The sequence below is a fragment of the Scyliorhinus canicula genome, chromosome 3 (assembly GCF_902713615.1).
Source record: "Scyliorhinus canicula chromosome 3, sScyCan1.1, whole genome shotgun sequence".
Taxonomy (NCBI): Eukaryota; Metazoa; Chordata; class Chondrichthyes; order Carcharhiniformes; family Scyliorhinidae; genus Scyliorhinus; species Scyliorhinus canicula.
In genome coordinates, this window is record NC_052148.1 from 137,166,524 (window position 1) to 137,191,000 (window position 24,477).

The window sequence follows — 24,477 nt, forward strand, 5'->3', positions numbered from 1 at the left end:
CCAAGCTGCGGCCTAAGATCCAGCAGACCTCCAACTGCTGACTCACCTGGGCGTTCCTGCCTCCACCTGATGTGCATCTGCAACTGTGTGGTACTCACCAGAATGTGCCCCAGTAACCTGTTCAGTACTGCCGCCCACCAAGGTGCGTGTCTCTATACTAGTGGAGGGTGGGGATGACAGGTGTGCAGTGAATACGCTTGCCTCCTCAGAGCTCCCCTCTAAGGTATTCTCTTGGGAGGGCCTGGGGGGAGTGCGAGGACGGGGTTCATCTTGGATGGGCCAGCACCGGGCCAGCTTATGGAGATCCTGCAGGATAATGGACATATTATGAGTGGGAGGGATGGGTCAATCTGTATGGCAGTAACAACTCACGTGCCACAGGCCATCTGCGTGGCAGCCGGTGGATCCTCATCTCTGCGCCGTACACAAACCTCTACGTCGATGACCAATCTGTCCTCGGCCATCCCTGCGATGTCCAGGGCCCATTCCTCATATGGGGTGAGGGCTCGGATGTCCGGTACCCCGTCTGGGCCGTCTACAATCTGTTGAGGGCCAAATTCTCCTGCGGGGACACATGGAGGGCATTGTGAGCCACACGCTTCATTCATCGTGGAGGGGGAGGAATGGGGGCAGGCATGGGCTGCCCTGCTGGATATGGGTGAGACTAGGCACTGCATGGTGGTGTGGTGTTGGGTGTGGGCAGTGCCAGGTGCATGGTTGTCAGGGAGGGCGGCGTTGACGGGCAGGGCCTGTGCCAGCGGGACAGTACCAACTCACCCATGCCGCCCGGTGGAGGCTGTTAATCTTCTTATGGCACTGGGTGCCGGTGCTGGTGACGCTCCCTGAGCTGACGACCACTGTCCTCCCAGGTGACTCTGGCTGCCCTGTGCCTGACTCTCCGAGCCCCTCAGGAGAACTGGGCATGCTGTCTGTACTCGACCGCATCCAACATTCTGGCCACGCCAACATCCCCGAATCGTGGGTCTGATCTCCTCGGTGGCATGGCTGCATGCTGTGTGGGGTTTGCTCTGCAGGATCAGTTTATATGCAGCTCCATCTTGTTAGTGGGGAGCTGGCGAGTGCGAATCAGCTGGCGGGACCATCATGCATGACGTCTCTGTGGCCTTGTTAAGTAGCCCAATTAACATTTGATACCGGTGACGGCTTAGCCGGGTTGAGGGTCGGGAAGCTCGCGGCAGTTTCCGCTCCCTGACACACTTGGAAACCTTTCCATTAAGTCGCGGCCAGTGTTTGAGATGCGGTCTCACCAATGCCCTGTATAATTGAAGCATAATGTCCTTACTTTCATGTTCGATTCCACTCATAATAAAGGACAGCATTCCATTAGCCTTCTTATATTCTTACTCTCCTGCAGACTCATGCACGAGAATACCTAGATTTGTCTGCATCATATAATTCTGCAGTCATTCTACATTTAAGTAATACTCTGCTTTTTTATTCTTCAGTGAAAAACTTCACATTTTCCCACATTATTCTCCATCTGCCAGATTTCTACTCACTCACTCAACCTCTCTATATCTGTCTGCACCTCCTTATCTCCTCTTCACAACTTACTTTCCTGCGTATCTTTGTGCCATCTGAAAATTGAGCTACAATGCCTTTGATCCACTCATCTAAGTCATTGATATAAATTGTAAAAAGCTGAGGCTCCAACACAGACCCTTGTGGGACTCCACTCATCGTATCCTGCCAATGAAAAAATGAAGGGTCACTTTTTAAAAATAAGTGGTCGCTCATTTAAGACAGAGGTGAGGATATTTGTTTTCTCTCAGAGGGTTGAGAGTCTCTGGAACTCTCTTCCTCAAAAATGCAGCGGGTGCAGAGTATTTGAATATTTTTAAGGCTAGATAGATTTTTGATTAATAAAGGGGTGAGAGGTTATCGGGTAGGCAGGAATGTAGGGTTAAAGTTACAAGCAGCTTAGCTATGATCTTATTGAATGGTGGAGCAGCCTTAAGAGGCCAAGGGACCTGCATCTGTCTCTGCAAGGGGCCTCACGGTAGCATGGGGCCTCACGGTAGCATGGTGGTTAGCATCAATGCTTCACAGCTCCAGGGTCCCAGGTTCGATTCCCGGCTGGGTCACTGTCTGTGTGGAGTCTGCACGTCCTCCCCGTGTGTGCGTGGGTTTCCTCCGGGTGCTCCGGTTTCCTCCCACAGTCCAAAGATGTGCGGGTTAGGTGGATTGGCCATGCTAAATTGCCCGTAGTGTAAGGTTAATGGGGGGATTGTTGGGTTACGGGTACACAGGTTACGTGGGTTTAAGTAGGGTGATCATTGCTCGGCACAACATCGAGGGCCGAAGGGCCTGTTCTGTGCTGTACTGTTCTATGTCTCTAATCCATATGTTTGTATAAACTATTTATGTGTGCACTCTGTTTTCTGTCAGCCTGCCAATCTTCTATCCATGTTAATATGTTACCCCATACACCTTGAGTTCTACTTTGCGCAAGGATGTTTTATGTGGCACCTTGTCAAGTACCTTCTGGAAATCTATGTACAGTATGCCTACAGGCTCCCCATTACCCACAAGTGCATGTTAGCCCTTCAAAAATCTCCAATAAATTGGCCAAACATGATTTTCCTTTCACTAAACCATGCTGACTTTCCCAATTACCGTGAGCTTTTCTGAGTGTCCAGCTATAACCTCCTTAATGATCGATTCCAACAGCTTCCCCACAACAGAACTGGCCTGCAGTTTCCTGTTTTCTGCCTTCCTCTGTTCTTAAATAGAGGGGTTATATTTTATACTTTCTAATCTGAAGGAACCTCACCAGAATCTAGAGAATTTTGGAAAATTAACATCAACTCATCTGTTACTTCGTTGCAGATCTGCTTTGACCTCATTTTGGCAGAATAGGTTTAAGGAGCTATGTTGCCTACTCCTGTGTTCTAATGTTCCTACTTCTAATAGTCTTGAGTTAAAGGGATAAGAAATGAAAAAAGGTTGATTGAATCCCGAAACATAGGATTAATTGTTTTATAAATTGGTGCAGCTGGAAGGATCGCTAGATAGGTACTGAGCAAAATTAGTAGCTGTTTGAAAAATTGGCGATTCTATCCAATATCCTTAGGGATTTTTCATGTTCAGAAAACAATAGAATCCACAAAGTGGCTCTAATGTGTGTGACAACTTTCATTGTTATAGCTGTCTCCAGCTACTGTGTGTTTTATATTACATAACGTCACTTTATCCTCAAGTACACCTGAAAGACAGTTTAAGGATTGGACTAAATGCAGCCGTGCTAATGAATCTCCCTGATATTTATTTTAAAAAATCTTAAGAATGCCTTATGATTGTTGTCAGCAAAACAATAAATGCTGTGGGCAAAACAACTGGTATCTATGGTTACTAAAACATAACTTAAAGTGGAAAATGTTGGAAAAATACTGCAGGTCTAAAGAGCATTGGTGGGGAGAGAAACAAAGTTAACATATCAGGTCAATGATCGTTCATCAATACTGCAAAACGTTAGAGATATAACAGGTTTTAAGCAAGTACAAAGGCACGGAAAGAGCTCAGAAAGCAGAAAAGGGAAGGTCTCAATAGGGGAGGGGAAGAGAGATTAAATGACAAAAGAGATGATGGTGTAAGGCTAGAGGAGATGCTAAAAGGGGCAAGTAAAGAAACAAAAGATGGTTCGAGAGCAAGTGTAAATAGGACAATCAGAATTATCACCAGCAGCTGCAATCCACCTGAAAACAATAAACAAAAAAATTAGAGAACAGAAGTTATTACTTGAAATTGAAGTCAATATTGAATCCAGAATGTCAAATCACAAGATAGGACACTGTTCCTCGAGCTTACATTGAGTTTCATTGGAGCACTGCAGAGGCCACCTCATTTGCCTTTCTCTGTATTTAAAACCTGTTACATCTTTAACTTTTTTCAGTTTTGGTGAAAGGTCAATGATCTGAAACATTTTTTTTAACTTAATCTTTTACGAACTTAACTAAAGCCATTTTAAAAAGGAAATGCTATTACAATTTAAATCCATCTGTACAAGCCCAAAATTTGGAAGAAATATGAGAATGCTAATCTTCAGCCTGACCTAACAAATTTAAGAAATCATAGATGAGTGAAAGAGATTTAAACCAAACTACATCCACTAGTCTGGCATGAAACTACTTTTATGATATTTGAAGGTGGAACTTTTTATGCTGACATTTCAGACTACTTTACTGTTTATTTTCACTCAATCCAACATGGATTTAGAATGATATGTAAATGGACTTTGATCCAATAAAATCATCAGGTATTACAACACATTAATAAGCTGCTTTTACCTCTTCTGCCACTTTTGCCAGTAGAAGTGTTTTGCCTGTGCATGGTCCACCATAGACAACAAGTGGACTGATGTGTGCTGCTTTACAAGGCAGTACGTATTTGTGTATGAGGTTCAGAGCCTCACATTGGTGTTGGTAGAGAGAGGAGTATATTTTACAAAGGGACAAGTGCTGTAGAACCTCATCATAAAGTGTGTCCGTTTCGATGTCGAAGTTTTGTTGAACTGTAGACTGGATAATATCAATCATATCATCGTAGAATTGTTTACAAAGACCTTCAACATAGTGGGTCTCCACATCCTCTGAATATCCAAGTTTCATATTGCAGTGGGTAATGGATGTGTATACTCTTAAGTTGGATGAGGCAACAATTGTGGGAATAAACTCGTCCCTGAGCTTCTCAAGCTTTTTGTTTGCAACTGGGTCTCGTATAAACTTTCCATTGACCTCTATGATATCTGTGTATCGGCCCATATCCGGATTCTTCACATGGCGGTCAATGTGAGCAATTTTCCTGATATAACACACGCACTTTTTTAGAAATGCCGGTGTCTGGTTTCCTAGGGCAAACTCAAACTCGTCCTCGATTGCTTTAAGAAAAGAAAACCAACATCAGTATCTTTTGAACATAGGGTCACAGTAAGTCATTATTTGATAAAGATTAACTTTACCAACATAATTAAAAGACTCTTGCCCTCAGACAACCTATGGAGCTTGCAGAAAGATTTCTGGCTCCTGCCTATATGGAAGAACCCTGAAGTGGAAGAACCTCTGCGAACAGAAAATTACATCACAAGATGTCAAACCTCCCACACTGATGCAAAGCCGGCAATAATTAAGCAAGGAGGGAAATAATTGAGTGTACAAATACGAGAAATGAGACTGAAGTACTCTTGTTCAGAGTTAACAATGTTCTGCACTAGCAGTTCATGAATAGAATGACAGACTAATGAACAAAATGTCAATTCAATCTTGGTAAGGTTAATGTAACTAAGTGAACACACTGGCTTATAGCAGGCAGGAGAAGTGGCGTTGAAACCGTCGGCACCAATGGTGGCGTTCTCCGTCATTTCATCCGACGCATAGTAAAAGATGGCATGGGACAGGTCCCATGATGTTACACAGGCAGGGTAGGTTCTGACTGAGACCGCCTCGCCAGCAACTTAGATTTTTGAACTTTGGGCGCCATTTCTAAAGGCTGCCCTAGTGCACAAAAGTTAAACAGGAAACCTCTGCCCTCCTTTGTATCCACCCATGGCATTGCCTGGGCACTGCCCCCAGGCATTGCTTGGCCCGGGTATTGCCAAGGGGCAGTGCCAGCATACAGTGTCTGGGCATATCCCCCTTCCCCTGAGTGATGCACTCACCTGAGCTCCTCTGGGAGGTCTGCTCGCCAGGTGCATGCCTTGCGTGACCAGTCGTATTTCACGCCAGTTTGCCCTCATGTCGACATGAATGGACTTTCTTTCGGGAAGGGTAGGGAGTGGGGGGGGGGGGGGGTAGTTCAGGCTTAGAGGCCTGATAATGAGATGTCAATGTATGAAAATGATGTTCCTGTTACGATCCCAGTTGGTGTTATAACTGGACGGGAAGATCCCAGATGGAACCCTGCCTCAAAAGACCGTAATGATTACTTTTGTTTTACAAAATGTGGAGGGACAGAGTCACAGGACCACTAATTACTTTTAACAACAAGAAAAAAAAACATTTATTAAACATGAACGGTTGGGTTGTTATACAATACTCCTTTACTTCCCCCTTAGCTTAACAATTACATATAGATTTTAAGATTGACATGGATTACAAAGTACATCTCAAACCACAGTGGTCTTGGTAACACATAAAGTTCCTTTTAAGTAGACAAGATGACAAGACACACTCCTCTCTGAACCCAAGTGAATTTCAATGGATTTTTCCTTAAAATCCCCCCAGATTAATCTAATACCATGGGCCACCTTGTCTCATCGAACTCTAACTTCAACATGAGTGATTTCAAGTTCCACTTTTAAAAACTGTTATGAGCCAGGGTTTAGAGAACCCAAAAGTGTATCATGGAGTTCACCTGACCCACAACTTTTATTAGATTGTGGTGTGGGGAGCACACAGCCCAATCTACAGGTGTGGTACAGCAGAAATGGAAAAGTATTTTTAAAGCAAAACAATGTTTATTCTATTAACTCAATTTAACCTTTTAAAAACATACAGTGAACATCTTAGCAAACATTAATTCAAATACAACCCCCAAAGAATACAACACTAAGTAATCTTTAAGCTGTCCTTTTAACATCCATAAGACTTAAAAAAAACCTTTAAACAGAAGCACATCAGGTTAAAGTCACTACTGAAAGCAGTTACTAGTTTTAAATCACCAAAGGATCGATTTACAGTTTTTAGAATACAGAGAGAGAGACTAATACCCCTTCTGGCTGTGACTGCAGCTATCCAGCTCTGAAAACAAAACTAAAACACACCCTGCAGCAAACAGTCTAAAACAAAAGTAAAAAGCTGACAGACAGCCCAGCTCCACCCACTCTCTGACATCACTGATAAACACACGTTTCTTAAAGGTACATTTCTTAAACACCCATTTCTTAAAGGTACTCTCACATGACAAAGTCACACTTTCATTTCTGTCAGGGGCATGTGGAGAATCACTCATGCTTTTACATCAGTGTGAAATGCGATTTCGGCCTCTTGCAAGATTTTTTGCTTACTTTGCTAAACCGACGCTTAAAATATGGGAGCAAAGTAATCCTGGTCGTTTACATTCACAGTCATGGGTATTGCACAATTCCATTAATAAAGGTTTCCTCTGCCCTGGGTTAGAATTCAGCTGGCAGTTTCTGTGTCCCTGTATGACTGTCATCCAGCTATTAGATTAAGGGGACGGAAGCAACTGTTGTTATGAATAGAAAATGTCAAAATAAATCAAGGTGGAATGTTCTTAACCTTTTGTTTTCAGTATTCAGATGTCAATATATCATCCTTAATAAAATCAACAATGTTTTGCTCACGATGCTCATGATGCAGAATCATTATGGGAGGAGCTAAGAAATAACACAGGGTAGAAAAGACTGGTGGGATTAGTTTCAAGATTCCGAATGGTAGTTATCGAGTTGGACAATGTATAAACCATGAAATTAGAGAGGAGTATGCAACAAGAGCAATGCAATGATCATGGGGGACTTTAATATTGATATAGACTTGACAAACCAGAGTGGCAAAATTAGCTTGGGGGCCAAGTTTGTGCAATGCAACTGGGGTGGCCTAATAGTGCATTGGAATCCTGGAAAACTGTGAAGTGTGTCTAACAGTTTTCTAACATAGCCCCTTCATTGACATCTGATTTTTAGGTATCCCATCAAATTCACATCAGTAGACATGATGAATACCCAGAGCTCAATATCCAGTATTTTACAGATGCTCCCAATATGCAAGTTGAAACAGTTGGTATTGGGAAGGAGAGTGAAAGGAGTGCTGCCAAGGAAGGTAGATAGTCATGAGCTGTGCCCCACTTCACCAAATCTTCCCAATCTACACAAGCACATTATTCCTCTTGCCAACATACCTTGTAGGTATACCCATCCCTTTTGTCTTTGCACTTATATCCCCATGTATCCATCCATCAATGAGACTCGCCCTGATTGTTTGCAAATATCACGCCTTTCCCTCATGTTCATCTTCAACAAATACTCTATATCCAAATGCCATTTCTGTCACACATTGCTCTCTTCCTCCTTGCAGGATTCCCGAACTGTCCCTTTAGATTGGAAAACTGTGCATGTCATTCTACTATTTAAGAAAGGTAAGAGAGGGTAACCAGGCAATTATTAATCATTTGTCTAATATTTGTTGTTTAGAAATCACTGCAGTCTATAACTAAGGATAGGTTGGCTGAACACCTTGAAAATGTTCTGCTGATTAGAGAGATGATGGAATTGTAAAGGTTGGGCCATGTCTGATGAAACTGATTTTTTTGAAGAGGTGATTAAAGTAATGGACATGGGAATGTCTATGGATGTTATTTTGATGGGCATCTAGAAGTCATGCTAAAGTGAAAAGAGAGACATTTTTCATCTTTCACTCATCAGGATAAACAGAAGAATACCAAATTTTAGACAATCACAACAATTGATCCTACAGGAGAGAAGGGCACTGATTGGTTTGACTTTGATTGGCTGGGGCACTGTCTGAGGGCGGCACAGTGGTTAGCACTGTTGCTTCACAGCGCCAGGGACCCCGGTTCGATTCTTGGCTTGGGTCACTGTCTGTGTGGAGTCTGCACGTTCTCCCAGTGTCTGCGTGGGTTTCCTCCGGACGCTCCGGTTTCTCCCATAAGTCCCGAAAGACGTGCTTGTGAGGTGAATTAGACATTCTGAATTCTCCCTCCGTGTACCTGAGCAGGCGCTGTAGTGTGGCGACTAGGGGATTTTCACAGTAACTTCATTGCAGCGTTAATGTAAGCCTGCTTGTGACATGAATAAAGATTATCATGTAGAAAGCAACAGGGAACCATAGGCTCCCCAAGTTCCTGTGTATTTAGAAAAGGTGCAAGGCTTGAACATATTCCTTTTGTCCTCAGAAAACGAATCCCAGCCTATAAATATGCTTCTGGCATTATGAACTCGACTGATTATCTCTAGACTTTCTTCCCACCCTGCTTGAAACTACATTTTATGCTCCAATAAATTACCCAAATATTAATTCTTTAATGTCAGCCCAGATAACTGACAGTCACCAAATTATTTGTGAGGGGGCTAGTCAGCAATGGGAATAAGCTATAGATTCCAATAATTATTTTAACATCAAAAGGAAAAATGAGTACCGAACGTCTGTGAAATACATACATACACGGTCAACAGTATATCAAGGTTTGGGATATGAATCCACAAAGGCTTCCTGTGCATAGATAAAGAAAACTTCTGGTTTGAATGTGTGCTTATCCCAGAATGGGACTTCAAAGGTGAGACAATGAATAGCTATTCTAAAAAATAAAATGAACATTAGGCAAGTAACATCAACCAATTCTGTTGATTACAGATAATATTGGAAAACTGACCTGATTCAGAGACTACAGTCACAAAGTGAAGCACTTTGACCGTTTGCTCAGTGCAGAACCCATACAGTGCAGAACCCAACTTCTATTCAATGTCAGGTGTTGTTTTAAAAAAGGGGGCCTCACGGTAGCATGGTGGTTAGCATCAATGCTTCACAGCTCCAGGGTCCCAGGTTCGATTCCCGGCTGGGTCACTGTCTGTGTGGAGTCTGCACGTCCTCCCCGTGTGTGCGTGGGTTTCCTCCGGGTGCTCCGGTTTCCTCCCACAGTCCAAAGATGTGCGGGTTAGGTGAATTGGCCATGATAAATTGCCCGTAGTGTAAGGTTAATGGGGGGATTGTTGGCTTACGGGTATACGGGTTACGTGGGTTTAAGTAGGGTGATCATTGCTCGGCACAGCATCGAGGGCCGAAGGGCCTGTTCTGTGCTGTACTGTTCTATAACTTCTATAACACCTTCGGCCAGATTCTCTCAATACATGACTATGACTAGGTGCAGGAATATTTGGCTAAGTATCAGGCAGAGGGAATTTTGAGCAAAGAGTAAAAGCAGTGACTAAAGAGGCACTCTATTAATAAAACAAAATATTTGTTCAAAAGTCTGGGTACAGTGCAGTTTTCTAACTAATTGATGATTATCATGATTCAAAGATTAATGTTTTTATTCTTTTATATGTGTGTATACAATAGGAATTTTGTACTGGCAAAACATTGTAGTATCTGCTTTGAAATTCAAACAAGGGGCTGGTTCTCCACTGGCGGGATGCTCCATTTTGCCGGCAGCCCGGGGGTTTCCCGACGGCGTGGGGCTGCCCCAGAATGGGAAACCCCATTGACAAGCCGGCATAATGGAGCATCCCGGCGGCGGGGTAAAACGGAAATATGGCGCGGCGGGGCAGAGAGTCCAGCCCAAGGTCTCTGTTCACATTAGCAGAATCTGATTTAGACATTAATTCCATTAGAACTCACTTTACATAAGTTTCTGGTTGACCTTGAAGCCAAAGACCTAGCAGCTTTTTTGGAGCAAACATCACACTCCCAGTCCAGCTTCACATGGTGGCCCAAAGGTTTGTCTGATGGCGTGGCTGGAACGGACAATGTCGTAGGAAAGTGTCTGCAGCAACTGTGGACTTAAGATGCCTTCCTTCCTTTAGTTCCACAGATTGGCTTTTTCAGAATTACTTTTTTTTTTAAAGAGTGTCCAATTCCTTTTTTCCCAATTAAGGGGCAATTTAGCCTGGCCAATCCACCTATCCTGCATATCTTTGGGTTGTTGGGATGAGACCCACACAGACACGGTGAGAATGTGCAAACTCCACACAGAGTGACCCAGGGCCTGGAGCGAACCCGGGTCCTCAGCGCCGTGAGGCAGCAGTGCTAAAGTTTTTAATAAAATGTGTAAATTGTAATAAAATTACCTTTGTGGTGACTGCAGTACCTGTCCTGCTCATCTCTGTCATTATGTCAGTGACAACAACTTATATTTATGTTGTACCTGTAATATAGTAAAATGCCTAAAGGAGCATTAATAAGCAAACTTTTACACTGAACCACCTATGGACATATGGCAAATGTTGACCAAAAGCTTGGACAAAGAGGTAGGTTTTCAGGAGCCTCTTGAAGGGTAAAAGTGAGAGAAAGAAGCAGAAGGGTGTGGTGAATCACAGTCAGTGTAATTCACACTGTTATTATATATGATGTACTGTGTCTGTGTAAGCGCGGTATACGAGCAGTTGCACGGCTCTGCCCCTCGGGGGAGATGAGGAGTTTGTACTGGGCTCCACCCTTGGCTCCGCCCATGGCTCCTCCCACTAACCGGAAGTATTAAACCTGGCAGTCTGAGCCTGCCTGCCAATTCATTTCGGCACAGGCAGGCTCCGTTGTAAGATCATTAAAACCACTGTTCACTTCCAACTACGTGTCGTGTGAATTGATGGTCACATCAATTTAATGATCTTAGGAAACAAGAAGAAATCGATAAGAGGAAATCGAACAAACAACTCAAGAAACAACTATGGAATCAGCCCTCAAGCCTGATGACTAGAACTCGACCCGCAGGCTGCAGAGGCAAAAGAAATCTTCCAGCACTGGCTCAGATGTTTTAAGGCCTACCTGGCTGAATCAAGTACTCCAGAAACTACAGAGGAGCAGAAACTCAGTCTACTGCACGCAAGGGTGAGCCACCATATATCTTCTCAACTAAATAGTACCAATTCGTATACGGGTTATCAACTCGAATTATGTGCACCAGCGGTTGTTAGAAAAAGGGGCCCAGAACTTAGAGGACACGGTAGAACTAGCTACCACTATGGAGGTCTCATTCCTCAGCCTCACCTCGTTCCCCGCGGACCAAGCGACCCCATCCTGGGCCCCTGACCAGCGATTGCCCCAGGCCTGCGCCACGCGGCCACCCAGCCATCACGCAGCCCCAGTGTGCCACTTTTGTGGGCAGCCCCAGCACCCACGGCAATACTGCCCGGCCCGCAACGCGACCTGCAGCAATTACGGTTGCAAAGGACACTATGCCTGGGTCTGCCTGGCGAAGAAATCCCCCTCCCCAAACTCTCCCGCAGCCCAAAGCACTCGCTTCCAAAACTCACAGGCCCGCAGGCCCCGAAATGCTGCAGCCTGTATGCCGACTCCGCCCCCACCCGACATGTGCGACTCATGGGGGCGGCCACTTTGGCAATCCTCCTCCATGCGGCCGGCCATGTGCGACTCATGGGGGCGGCCATCTTGGCAATCCTCCTTCACGCGGCCGGCCATGTGCGACTCATGGGAGCGGCCATCTTGGGAATCCATCCTCTTCAAACTCTGAAACTCACCTCGACGACTACGAACTCAGAGGGCAGTCATCACGGGGCCACTCCAGCACAGCTGATCGAGCCGCTGACTACCCGCAACTCAGCGCGGTCACGTTGGACCAGTCGCGTCCAAAGCACCTGGTACAGGACGCCGTGCCTCTTTGACTCCGGGAGCACCGAGAGCTTCGCACATCCAGATCTGGTAAGCCGCTGTTCGCTCCCTATTTTCCCTGCACGGCAAACTATCTCCCTCGCTTCGGGCTCACACTCCATTCACCTCCAAGGGCGCAGCGTCGCGACCCTAACGATCCAGGGCATTAGCTACTCAAACTTCCAGCTGTACGTGCTCCCTGAACTCTGCGCCCCACTCCTACTGGGACTCGATTTCCAGTGCAACCTCAAAAGCCTCACACTCAGCTTCGGCGGGCCCTTGCCCCCGCTCACTATTTGCAGCCTCGCCACCCTAAACATCGACCCCCTCCACTCTTTGCCAATCTCACGCCGGACTGCAAACCCGTAGCCACTCGCAGTAGGTGATACAGCCTGCAGGACTGGGTATTTATCAGAACCGAGGTCCATAGGCTCCTACATGAGGGGATCATAGAGGCCAGTAACAGTCCCTGGAGAGCTCAGGTGGTGGTTGTCAAGACCGGGGAAACATTCCAAATGGTAGTGGACTATAGCCAGACCATTAATCGGTTCCCGCTCCTTGATGCGTATCCCCTCCCCAGAATTGCAGACATGGTGAATCAGATCGGCCATTATAAAGTCTTTTCCACGGTGGATCCGAAGTCCGCATACCATCAGCTCCCAATCCGCCCGGAGGACCGCCACTTCAGGGCGTTTGAGGCTGATGGCCGTCTCTTCCACTTCCTCCGGGTTCCCTTTGGCGTCACTAATGGGGTCTCGGTGTTCCAACGAGCAATGGACCGAATGGTGGACCAGTACGGGCTGTGGGCCACGTTTCCATACCTGAATAACGTCACCATCTGCGGCCACGACCATCAGGACCACGATGCTAACCTCGATTGATTTCTCCAGACTGCCCAGAAACTCAACCTCACGTATAACACGGAGAAATGCGTTTTCCGCATGACCAGGCTAGCCATCCTCGGCTATGTCATGGAGAACAGAGTCCTGGGCCCCGACCCGGACCGTGTGCGCCCCCTCTTTGAACTCCCTCTCCCTCATTGTCCCAGGGCCCTCAAAAGGTGCCTGGGATTCTTCTCGTATTATGCCCAGTGGGTCCCTCAATATGCGGACAAAGCCCGCCCACTATTTAAGGCCACACTCTTCCCTCTATCGGATGAGGCTCGTCAGGCCTTCAATCGTATCAAGGAGGACATCGCCAAAGCGGCCAAGCGGGCGGTGGATGAATCCGTCCCTTTCCAGGTAGAGAGCGATGCCTCAGAGGTCGCTCTTGCAGCCACACTAAATCAGGCTGGGAGACCAGTCGCCTTTTTCCCCTGAACCCTCTCCGCTTCGGAACTTCGACACTCCTTGGTCGAAAAGGAAGCACAAGCCATCGTGGAAGCGATACGTCACTGGAGGCACCACCTCGCAGGTAGGAGGTTCACCCTCATCATCGACCAAAGATCGGTTACCTTTATGTTCGACAACTCTCAAAGGGGCAAGATCAAAAATGATGAGATCTTACGGTGGAGGATCGAACTCTCCACCTACAAGTACGATATTATGTACCGACCGGGGAAGCTCAACGAGCCCCCAGATGCCCTGTCCCGCGCCACGTGCGCCAGCGCGCAAGACGACCGCCTGAAAGCTATTCACGATGACCTCTGCCACCAGGGGGTCACCCGGCTCGCCCACTACGTCAAAGCCCGAAATCTGCCTTTCTCCACAGAGGAAGTGAAAGCCATCACCAGGGACTGCCCGATCTGTGCGGAGTGCAAACCGCACTTCTATAGACCAGACAGGGCCCACCTGGTCAAGGCTTCTCGGCCCTTTGAACGCCTCGCTATCGATTTCAAAGGGCCACTCCCCTTGACCAATAGGAATGTGCACTTCCTGAACGTCATCAACGAGTTCTCTCGTTTTCCCTTTGCTATCCAGTGCCCGATATGACCTCCCACATATTAGGGCCCTGCATAGTATCTTCACCCTGTTTGGTTTCCCCAGCTACGTACACAGCGACAGGGGTTCGGCCTTTATGAACGACGAGCTGCGTCAGTACCTGCTCGAAAAGGGCATCGCCTCGAGCAGGACTACCAGCTACAACCCCAGGGGGAACGGACAGGTGGAGAGGGAGAACGCGACGGTCTGGAAGACCGTCCTACTGACCCTCCGGTCCAGGAAGCTCTCGACCTCCCATTGGTAGGAAGTCCTCCCCGATGCGCTCCATGCTATTAGGTCCCTCCTATGTACGGCCACCAACCAGACCCCTCACGAGCGGCTATTTGTTTTTTCCAGGGGCACTACCACGGGGGTTTTGCTCCAAGCATGGTTAAAGACACCAGGCCCGGTTCTCCTCCGGAAGCACATCCGGACTCACAAGACTGACCCACTCGTAGAGAGAGTGCTCCTGCTCCATTCAAACCCACACTACGCATTTATAGAGTACCCTGACGGCCGTCAGGACACTGTTTCCCTCCGGGACCTGGCACCTGCAAGATCCAACTCCGACACCACCGCCGCTGAGATACCCCTCACACTATACCCCTCCCAAACTCTCCGCGCCCGGCGCCCCCACACCTGCAGTTCCGCTGCCCGTGCTCCACGCCCCCGCGCCATTGGGTCTCCGTTGCTCCCGTCACCAGTCGAACCAGTCGGATACGAAGCTCTGGCCGAATCACCCCCGGAGTCCGCCATGGTTCCCTCGCCGACCGCCACCGCCCAGCCACCAGAAGAGGCTGGAACCCCGGTGCTTCATCGATCCCAGAGGACGACTCGGCCGCCAGATCGACTTAACCTGTAATTTATAACCTGTAAATTGTAACTTGTAACTTGTAATTCGCAATTGGGAATTGGTAGACACATCACCCCCGCTGGACTCAATTTTTACAGGGGGTGAATGTGGTGAATCACAGTCCGTGTAATTCACACTGTGTCTGTGTAAGCTCGTTATACGAGCAGTTGTGCGGCTCTGCCCCTAGGGGGAGATGAGGAGTTTGTACTGGGCTCCACACTTGGCTCCGCCCATGGCTCCGCCTATGGCTCCTCCCACTAACCGGAAGTATAAAGTCTGGCAGTCTGAGCCTGCCTGCCAGTTCATCTCGGCACAGGCAGGCTCCGTTGTAAGATCATTAAAACCACTGTTCACTTCCAACTACTTGTCGTGTGAATTGATGGTCACATCAAAGGGTTTAAGCAGCAAATTCAGAATCTTAGGGGCCGAGACAGCTGAAGGAATGGCCACCAATGGTGGGGCGATTATAATCAGGGATTAAGGACAAGTGACTAAAACAGACATTGGGGCAGAATCATTTTGCCCCTGAAAGGAGATGATGAAAGAGGTGGGAAGGTCTTAAAATTAGGTGGGTTGGCATTGTAACTGACACCTAACGCCGGTAGTAGCCACGGTCTCCTCTGTGCTGACCAGCACTTCACGGCAGGCAGGATGTCGTATCCCAGGGTCCTCAGTTCACTGGGAAGGAAGCCTCAGTGAAATGGAGACTGTGTACACTGTTCATTGCTGAGGTTGAGGCAGGAGAATTACTCCCTGAAGACCATGAGTGGGTAGGACTTCCTGCTGAGAGCACTTTTTTTCTTTCTTCCTCTCCTTCCACTTTGAGTGACTTGTCTTCCTCTGTGTCTACTCTGCTCATTCTGCCTACCATGCTGCATGTTCAGTTATGCAAAGTTAAGAAAAGGCATTAACTGGAACATTCAGGTCAACAATGGCATCACTGGAGTCAAATCAGCATTACGTGTTGAGTAACTCATGATCTGCCTACTCTACATATTTCCAGCATCTACACTGACATCATCAATAAAATGGCATCTGGTGCGATCAGCAGCACAGTTGTGCACATGTGCTGCAGTCACCATTTCCGGCTGAAGTCGCAGCCATGGGTGAAAGTAGGAGCAGTACCCAACCTGTGTTTTGCAGCACACAATTCTTTTGTCTGCATGAGAGAAAGAGAAAAGTTATTGAACCTTTTCACACCTGAGAGAAGAAACTGCTTTGCTGATTTAAATCTACAACCTCCCTTTGCTCCTCAGGGAAACACAAAGTTTAAGGGGTTACCTACAGCACAAGCTAACTTTATCTTGCTCTTCAGGTATACCTTCAAACTGATCTGCAGACATATTCAAACATATTTCTATATTTCGATATCTGGTTTTGGAACAGAATTCTGCTTTAGAAATTGCATGGTCAATCATTAAAATGCTTCCTGAATTTGCAGGTCATGACATTACTGAGTAAAATTTGACAGTTTGAGGAAAATGTTACTTCATTTATTTCTGTGAAAATTCAGTTTGTAAAGTGTATCAATTAAGTTTCACTGATATGCTGATGTAAGCTTGGTATTTTCAAAGTACATTCCTTCTAATAATATGACTTCAAATTACAGTTTTGTCTCATCGTAGCAATGAAAAACAAAACAAAATTCTTACCTGAGCAGAGATATTTCTTGGCTTTGCTGCTATCCATCGTTCCTCGTTGCTGGAGTAAGGTTACAGCAGTTTTGAAAAGGTTCTTGATCTCTTCTGATATTTTCATCCATTTTTTGATATCAGGAGAATTTACAGTTATATCCATCTACACAACACAAAGTGAAAGATATTTTAAGTTTGTTTATTTGTTTATAGGATGTGGGTGTTTACTGCCCATCCCTATTTTTTCTTGAGACGATTGTGCCGAGCTGCCTTCTTGAACCACGGAACCTCTTATGGTAAGATATTTCTGTGTAGAGTTACAGGGCTGATAAATTTTCAAGTCAGAATGGGTGTGTGACTCAGGGCAAAACTTGTAGGTTTCCCTGCATGCACCTGCTTCCCTTCTCCATCCAGATCGTAGAGGTCAGTGGTTTGAGTGTACTGCTGAAGAAGCCTTGGTGAGTTCCTGCAATGCATATTGTGGATGATATATTATGCACTGGTGGGACACATATGCACTGGTGGTGATGGGAGTGAATGTTTAAGGTACAATTGCCATTGATTCCAGACTTGCCCATACCACTTTGGTTGCTGTGTAAGTTGTGGATGCATTATATTGCTCAACATGCATGAAATTAAATTGTTGGGCAATTTGGACTTAATGGCACTGTTCGAAAGAGTGTGCAGGGATAGAGGGGCCTGGGTGTACATAGCCCTTTGAAGGTGGATGACATTTCAAGAAATTGGTCAGTAAAGTATATGGGATCTTAGGCTTCATAAACAGAGGCCTTGAAAACAAAAACAGCAGTGTTATGCTAAGCCTTTATAAAGCTCCTGTTGGGCACCAACTAGAATATTGCATCCGGTTCTGGTCACCACAATTTAAGAAGGACGTGAGTGTTTATAAGTGGGTGCTGATGAGATTTACAGGAATGGTACCCAAGAATGAGAAATTCACCTGAGGAAGGAGCAGTGCGCCAAAAGCTAGTGTTTGAAACAAACATGTTGGACTTTAACCTGGTGTTGTAAGACTTCTTACTGAGAAATTTAGCTCCAAGTTTAGGTTGGAGAACCCGGAATTTTCTCCTTGGAGCAAAGGAGATTGAGGGAAGATTTGATAGAACTCTACAAGATTATGGCAGGTTTGGATAAGGTGGACAAGGAACAGCTTTTCTTGTTATCCATCTGTTCAAGGCATAGGGGACACATCTTTAAGGGTTTGGGCAATATGCAGGGGGAAAGTGAGGAAGAATGTTTTTTATACAGTGAACAGTAATGACCTGGAGTTCGCCGCATATGACGATGTTAGAAGCAGAGATGAGCAACGATTTTAGATGGAAATTGGATGGGCATTTGAAGGAATTAAATTTCCAGGGCTATGGGGGTAGAGCAGGAAAATGGGATTGGCTGTCTTTCTCCATGGAGAGCCGACATAGACCCAATGGACTGACTGTCCACCTTTAGTGCTGTAAATGACTTCTTGACAAACTGTTTTGTCCCTCATCTATAACTCAGATTTTGTAAACTATAGTACAACCTGGATATAAAGCTACTACTTTATTAGTGTTACTGATCTGGTCACTGCTAGAATTTCCATATGCAAAGGAAAGGAATTGAGAGATTAGAAATGAAATTGAATACCAGCTTTTGGACAAATGTTAAAAAATATTTTGAGGGGTTTAATAGTTGGGTATGTGGAAAAACATAGCTTGTTAAAGGACATCCAGGAAAGGGAGCCAATGTTTAACTAATATGCTGGTGTATTTCTGAAATATTATTAACATAGTGGACAAGGCAAATGTGATTGATATTTTATACTTGGATCATCAGGGAGATTTTGACAAGGTTCCACACTGCTGATTGATGGTAAAGGTAAAATGTTATGACATAGGACATAAAGTAGAGCATTGGGTAGATATTTAACTTGGAAACAAGGAAACAGAAGGACCCTATAATTGGGGATTCCCAAGATGGAAGATGATAGCTAAATAGCGCATAATTCACATACAAGAAATGACACAACCCACTTGAGGAGATTTTAGATCTTTCAGTAACCGGACTAGTGAGAGGCAGCCGCAATTCAATATGAATATCTCTACAAAAATAATTTGTATTAGAGTAAGGAATAAAAAAAAAAACGTATTTGTTCAATGGAACACTGATACACCAAGGTGTTCAGCAAGTAGGCCTCAGAGGCAAGATTGAATAAATTTCAATGTTTAACTATTTTGACAAGAAGTTACACTAACGGCAGCAACTGGATAGAAATGTATAGGTTCATAGAATAGTGCAGCCCAGAAAGAGGGCATTTGGCCCATTGAATCTGTGTTGACTCTTTCAAAGAGATTTCCAATTATCCCAGCTCTTTCCACATTAATATTTTCCCATCAAGCATGGTTTAATTCCTTTTTGAAAATTACTGTTAAAGCCACCCCTACAGGCAGTGCAGTCCAGATCACAACAACTCCACAAAGCACATCTTGGGCTGGATTCTCCACCTTGCAATGCCGGAAACGTCAACAGCGGGCATCATGTGAAAATCGATGTTTGCACCCGGCCCGGATTCTGTCCCTCACAGGCGGTGAAAACGAGGTTTGTGCCCCGCACTGGTGGGGCCATGTACAACCGTCATTTGCATGCATTTAAATCTACTTACTGGGTTGAACACAGCATGCTGCGCCCTTCCACCACGCTCTGCCCCTCTCAGGCGGAGGTCACATGGGCAGGAATTGGTGCAAGTATTTGCAAAAGGGGCCTGGGCGCCATGGCTGCTGAGGGGGAGCGAGACGGTAAGAAACTTTTAACAACACTCATAAATTGTTGGGCTGCCTGGGCCGGGGGTGGGTGGGTGGGGGGGGGGGGGGGGGGGGGGGGGGCGGGGGAGTTGCGGGAAATAACTTGGTCATAGGTTCATGGACTCGGGGTGTCCCCCTTGGGATCGGGGTGACCAAGCTCAGACCACCACTGCTGCAGCCTGCGTTTTAAACACACTCCTTTGGTGCTACTTACAGGCCCCTGGCTGTTTACTCTGCTTACTGCTTATTCTGTCCTGTAAATGTGCAGAAAACCTCTGGTAATTTTGGGAGCCCACCCAGCCCTCTGGAAACTCTTAAACTCCAGCAGAATCAACTGGATGGGTGTGTCCAAACTCAATCAGTGCCCCACCAGATGCTGCCACTCATCAGAAGCTCAGCCCCACTGCAGGGGAAGCAGGGGAATTGCAGAGCTCACCCCAAACAAAGGACTCATGCACTTGGCATCCTCCCTGGCACACTCCTTTCTCAGGGCAGCGGCCTCACCAATGACACTATCAACTGGCCCACCTCTCAGGACCACTAGTTGTCGCCAAGCCCTGCCTGCCCACCTTACCCCTGCTCCATCCATACTGCCCCCAGACAGGTTGTCAGAACTTGTGTGTCACACCCAGAACCGCATCACACTGCAACTGAACTAGATTAATCACATTTCCCTCGCCCACACCCACCTGTAGGATCTACCCAGCCACAAACCTCTGTGCATGGAGGCAATTGCTGGCACACCATGTCTCTCTCCACTGCATAACCAGGTGCCACTCTGCTGTCGGGATAACACACGGCCCACCCAATGAGGACAGGCACAGTAGACACCTCTGAGGAAAGAGGAGCCACAGAGCATATAGCTGACAAAGGTTATGGCAGTCACCGTTACCTCTGACAGGGATGGGTGGTGAGGATAGAGGCTCCCCACATCACAGGCCAGGTGTCACTCACTGATAGAAACAAGGGTGCAGTGTGGAAGGGCACACATCGGGAGGAATGGCTTAGGGGTGATGATGTGATGGGGGGGTCATGTGATGTGGAGAGTGGATCTGAAATACAACTCAGGGTCACCATGTAGCCTGTTGGATTTGGATGGACAAGGGAATACTCATCCTGCTAACATGTCTTGTCTTTTCTCCCTCTGCTGAGAATTAATTTCACAGTTGAGCCATCAATGCTCCTTATCCACCTGGCTGTAGGCACAGGGCCTGCTCGGGGAGGACCTTGCACAGGAGGAGCCTGCCCCAGAAGAGTATGGACCAACCAGTCAGGTTCAAGTGTCGGCCATCCAACAGGCCATGAATGAAATGCAAAGTAGGCGCCGCATGAAGGCACATCAGCGCCTATCCTTCAAGGAACTGCTGGACCGCAGAGGAGGGCTCCAGATCTCTGTGGCCATCAAGATGATAGTTGTCCTGGACAGTTTTCCCTGGGTCTTTCCGGCGGCTGAGCGGGAACTTGTTTTGGATTGCACAGACATTCATGCACACGTGTATCCAGGCTGTGACGGTTTCCCTATGCGCCTGGGCAGCTGTCTATATAAACTTCACCCTGGACCATGTACACCAGGATGCCCGGGCAGCAGGATTCCTGCCATCGATAGCATGCCCCAGTCCAGGGAATAATTGATGGCATGCATGTCCCCCATGAGCACTGGCTCATCAGGGGGTGCCCTTCATCAATAGGAAGGGCTTCTACTCCCTGAATGTGAAGTTAGTGTATGACCACCAGCTGCACATTATGCACATCTGCATAATGGGACAGTGCGCCGGGGGGCATGCCAAATGCACCCAGGCAGCTTGCACAATGCATACATCCTGGCGCATACTGAATTTCACAGCTACATTGAGGCTCTCCGTTGGGTGAGGGATTGGCTCTTGGGTAACAAGGGTTACCCGCTGAGGTCTTGGCTAATTAACCTTGTCCAGAGCCCCCAGGCTGATGTGGAGACTCTTTATAGTGACGCCTATGCAGCAACCGGGAGCATCATTGAGCAGTGCATCGGCCTCCTCAAGATGCGCTTCTGATGCCTGGACCACTCTGAAGGGGCTCTCCAATATTGCCCCAGGAGGATCTCTAACATCATGTTGGCCTGCTGCATTGCACAACTTCGCGCAGCAGAGGAGGGCTATGTTGGAGGAGGAGCCAGACTCATCTTGTTCTCCGATGCCCTCTCCCATCTGCCCATCCACTTCCCCCCTTCCCCATAACTGCTCACACCTTCCCTGTCCCTCCTCCATTCCCTGAACCTTCACCGTCCCACTGCCCGTCACTCCATCCCAGCATCCCAGCTCCCCCTCCCTCCTCCAAGAGACCTACCAGCATCACTGCAGTGTGTTGGCCCCTGGGTTGGCAGCATCAGCGGGCCCTGTCCAGAGGCAGAGACTGATGACGACTCGCTGTGACATGAGCTCTGATGCTCCGAACCATTTGACCAAGTCTAACTCTTGCCTTTAGGATCACCTTACACTGTCCACCCGGGTGTGTTGTGTGTGTGTGTTGGGCAATCCATCTCACGGGCAATAAAACCAGAAGACATAGGTGCAGAATTAGGCCAATTGGTCCATTGAGTCTGCTCCGCCATTCAATCATGGCTGATACGTTTCTCATCTCCATTCTCCTGCCTTCTCTCCATAACTCCTGATCCCCATATTAATAAATAACCTAGCGTAAAGATTGGCCTCCACAGCCTTCTGCGGCAAAGAGTTCCACAGATTCCCAATCCTCTGACTGAAGAAATTCCTCCTCATCTCTGTTTTAAAGGATCGTCCCTTCACTCTGAGGCTGTGCCTTCAGGTTCTAGCTTTTCCTATTAGTGTAAACATCTTCTCCACATTCAAGCTATCCAGGCCTCTCAGCATTCTGTGAGTTTAATTAAGATCTCCCCTCACCGTCTAAACTCGCATCAATTACAGACCCAGAGTCCTCATCCACTCCTCATATGAAAAGTCCTTCATTCCGGGAATTCTTGTTAACCTCCTCTGGACAATCTCCAAGGCCAGACTTCTAACTGCTTTTGTGTTTCTGATTTCCGAAGCCTTTTCCCAGCCAGAAAATAGTCTATGCCTCTATTCTTCCAAAGTGCATAACTTCACACTTTTCCACAGTGTATTCCATCTGCCAATTCATTGCCCACTCTCCAAGGCTGTCCAGGTGCTTCTGCACCCCTTCTGCTTCCTCAATACTACCTGTCCTTCTACATATCTTTGTACTATCTGCAAACTTAGCAACAATGCCCTCAGTTCCTTCTTCCAGATCTTTAATGTACATCGTGAATAGTTGTAGTCCCAACACTGATCCCTGCGGAACACCACTGGTCACCGGCTGCCATCCTGATAAAGATCTCTTTATCACCACTCTCTGCCTTCTGCCAATCCTCTATCCATGCCAGTATCTTGCCCTAACACCATAGGCTCTTATCTTATTTAGCAGCCTCAAAGGCCTTCTGGAGATCTAAATAGATCATGTCCACTGGTTCTCCTCAAAGAATTGATGAATCCGTGCTGACTCAGTCCTATTTTACCATGCTCATATATCCTTTGGGGAGTGGGGGGGGGGGGGCAGTTATGGAGATGGTGAGCGGTGATGGATCACTCGCTGGGTAAGCTGTCATGTAAGCAGCCTCATACGTCTTGTCCCGTTCCCGGCCACCTTTCTCTGAGGGTGACTCCAAGTGGGCGTTCAAGTGTCCTGGGGGCCCTGCTCCACGCCAAAACCCCATTGCCCCCCAAAGCCTCCCCACCCAGAACACCCTCTACGACCAACCCCAACACATCCCTAACACCTTCAGGCAGAGGATTGAGGCAGATCAGAATGTTGGTGAAAAAATGTTCACTGGTGACTATATACATAATTGTGCCCTGACCCCTAACTATCTGCAACTTAAATGGTACAACTTTAATTTTACGTGGCCTATTGCTCCTTCTAGGTGTTAACCCAAACAGCACATCAGATGTGAAGGCAGCCTGCTGAGCTTCTCGCTCTCTGACCTGGGATGCCTTTGGTGGCTGTCGTCTAGACCCGGATGTGTCTGGCCAACTTGCGGGTGTCTCAGGTGATAAAGTGCCACCTTGTTCTGCCCGCTGGCCATTGAATAGGCCAGTATCAGGTGGGAGAGATTTGGGAACACTGAGGTGTTCCAGCACTTCCCCTGAGAGAGGCTCTGATATGGGCGCGAATGCTTTCACCACCCTGGGGATGCTCGATGACCCCTAGACATGGAACGGAGGGAAGGCCAGAGTGAGATCCGGAGGCTCCACCAGCCCCTGGTACTGCCAGTCCTGGAGGCCCATCTACATCTGAACCAAGGTCTCAATGCCCTCAATCATGGAGCAATGAGGCTGGGACATGCCCATCAGCGAGTGAGACATGTCCCTCACTGCCTCAGTCATGTCCATCTGTGACGTATCTTTCTGTAACTGGCCAAGGTCAGTCAGCGTCTGCTCAATGACGCGTTTCTGACTGGGCCAAACTCTGGAGCAACGCAGCAATGTCCATGTGGGCCCGGGGTATGTCTGCCTGTGACCGGGCTCCCCTGTCCTGCGCTTCAACCATCGACCGCACTTGGACATCTTGGACCATGGCTACCATTGCAGACACCACCCATTCAGTGTTGACCTGGGTACCATGCATTGTTGGCATGATCTGCACCTGAAAGCTGTTGGGCTCTTCCAGCTGCACCTGCAGGCCCTGGAAAGTTGCTGATGCCCCCTCCTGTAAATCCAGGCTCTGTGTCTGCATTTGTCCCAGTGATGGGATCATACTTTCCAGAAGCGAGATACCGGTCCAGACTGCAGCTGTTACCTGGGATCGGGCAGTCCTCTGACCGGCCTCCCCCTCGAGTGTCCCTGCCTCCACCTGATGCGCTGCAGTATGTGTGGCGTGCACACCAAAAGGTGACCCAGGAGCCTGTTCACAAAAATGCTCTACCGAGGTGGTCGTCTCTGCAATGGTGAA

The 24,477-nt window shown here is 47.3% G+C and overlaps 1 protein-coding gene across 2 annotated transcripts in view; it reads right to left on the minus strand.

Moving 5' to 3' along the window:
- LOC119962995 (NACHT and WD repeat domain-containing protein 2) overlaps positions 1–24,477 on the minus strand; it is a 214,917-nt gene that overhangs the window by 35,867 nt on the left and 154,573 nt on the right. The window contains exons 5-6 of one of the 2 annotated variants that reach the window (XM_038791433.1): positions 16,742–16,886; positions 4,308–4,897 (exon numbers count right to left, since the gene is read on the minus strand). In XM_038791433.1, coding sequence (XP_038647361.1) covers positions 4,308–4,897; positions 16,742–16,886 — 735 coding nt within the window. Of the gene's footprint in view, positions 1–4,307; positions 4,898–5,674; positions 5,749–16,741; positions 16,887–24,477 lie in introns of those variants that run through there. The other variant, XM_038791434.1, reaches the window with a different exon arrangement.